The sequence below is a fragment of the Nematolebias whitei genome, chromosome 21 (assembly GCF_014905685.2).
Source record: "Nematolebias whitei isolate Nwh7 chromosome 21, NemWhi1, whole genome shotgun sequence".
NCBI classification, from domain to species: Eukaryota; Metazoa; Chordata; class Actinopteri; order Cyprinodontiformes; family Rivulidae; genus Nematolebias; species Nematolebias whitei.
Window position 1 is genome coordinate 33732144 of NC_056518.1, and position 1923 is coordinate 33734066.

Below are 1923 nucleotides of genomic sequence, written 5' to 3' on the forward strand. Positions count from 1 at the left end.
ACCAGCACACACCTAACCCTAAACCATTACCAGTACATACCTAACCCACCAACGCCACTTCTTCTTATGCGGCCCGGGCTTTGGTCCCATAAGGAGCAGTTGGCCCTCACATCATAGTATTTGTTGGAAATATGGGCCTTACAAGGTAACATACAAAGACACACTTCCATCCTACATATGATGGGTTTAGTAGCTGCAGGCCATGTATCAGTAAACCCACCTCTGTCTCCACCATTCCTCATATTGGTCTCATCTTCGTCTCCTCCGTCATCCACTAAAAATAAAAGAACAGAGAAGAGCAGGATCCTCTGATGATACAGAAGAAAATTTGAGGTCTAGAATTAATTTTAAGGAAGGCGTATGGCCCGCTGTCTTTCTTGTCAGAATTTTAAACAAAAACCTGATGAAGTTTCAGTCAGACCTCGTGGATTGCATCATGCATGGTCTCTTGTGATAAACACTCTGCTTCTGCGCCTTCGCCTGAAACGTGTCGAGTGGACAAACCTGAGTGAAGCTCCTTCACCAGCGATGACATCGTGTTTGTAATTGAGTCAGCAGCAACTAGAAGATCATTTCGCAGATTTCTAGGGACACCTAAGAGACAGAGTCATTTTCAGGTCAAACGTGCACTTTGTCTCTCTGGGCTCTTCATCCTGTTCACGTTCCTAATCAGAGCTTTGTGTTTGAGGTGTTGGCTTCATCTCACCTTGAGCGAAAGCCTCCAGCACATCCCCGCCCACCCCTGCCAGGCAGTCCTGCGGCGTGTGGGTGGGGGTGGAGCCAGCTGAGGTGGAGCGTATGGGCATGGGCATGGAGCAGCCGGCACCGTGACTGGGAGACGAATGGGGAGAGCCTCCAGACTGGGACTGCAACACATAAACATTACCCATCATACAGTGGTTTCTGGGTTCAAATACTGCATTTGTGTAAAATCTACTTATTTACTAAATGTCTAAAAGTCAGGTCATTATTATTATTGTATGGTTATTATACCAAACTGCAGCATTTTTTCTAAGAATAGTGCCGGTGCTACAAGCTTCTCAAAATAAAAAAGTGCTGAAAATATTTATTTATCTTGATTTATCTGCTGAGTAAATATAGTTACAAAGCCTTCAGTGTAAATAAAGTAAAAGAAAGTATTCACTGTAGGTACATCTACTTGTCATATCAGTGAAACAGAGCAACCCTTTGCTCCCAGTGAGCACGTTTGCAGATGATGTGATGTTTTATAGAAAAGGTCCAGTTGCTCCTCTGTGCTCCTGTTTCAGTACAATGTGTGGCCCTTCAGTCCCTTTAATAAAGTCAAAATGACCCTCTGGAAATAAATAAATTAAAAAATATTTGCCCACAACTCTGGGGCGTAGATAGAGAAAAAAAGATTTATGAAGCTCGTTAAGCTCTTCATGATCAAAAAAACATATTGGATCAGGTGACTCAGACAAAGAGTCATTAAAGACGTGCTGAGCCTGTTTAGCTGTTAAAGAAGACATTTACCAAAGACAACACAGACGTGACTGAATGATATTAATCCTTGCAAGACAACCCCCCCCCCCACCCCCCAAACCAAAAACAAAAAAAACAACAACAACAACCTAAACTGACAATTTAACTTCAATGAAATATTGGTCTTCTCTCTCCACAGTACGTCAGACAGTACATTGATGGTTGATGGATGTGTGACTGCTGCAGTGCTCAGTGTGACACCGTATTTCAGTGAAAGTCCGTCTGAGTGGGGTCGCTGGGGCAGACTGGGTGGATGGTGTCTCTGTGGTAGACTGGGTAGATGGTGTCTCTGTGGTAGACTGGGTGGATGGTGTCTCTGTGGTAGACTGGGTGGATGGTGTCTCTGGGGCAGACTGGGTGGATGGTGTCTCTGGGACTGTGGCAGACTGGGTGGATGGTGTCTCTAGGACTGTGGCAGAC

General features: G+C 44.7%; 1 protein-coding gene across 1 annotated transcript in view; it reads right to left on the reverse strand.

The window, feature by feature from the left end:
• The window catches only part of dtnbb (dystrobrevin, beta b), a 302359-nt gene that overhangs the window by 2617 nt on the left and 297819 nt on the right, over positions 1–1923 (reverse strand). Inside the window, exons 16-18 of the mRNA XM_037695224.1 lie at positions 707–866; positions 505–594; positions 221–274 (exon numbers count right to left, since the gene is read on the reverse strand). Coding sequence (XP_037551152.1) covers positions 221–274; positions 505–594; positions 707–866 — 304 coding nt within the window. The remainder of the gene's footprint in view (positions 1–220; positions 275–504; positions 595–706; positions 867–1923) is intronic.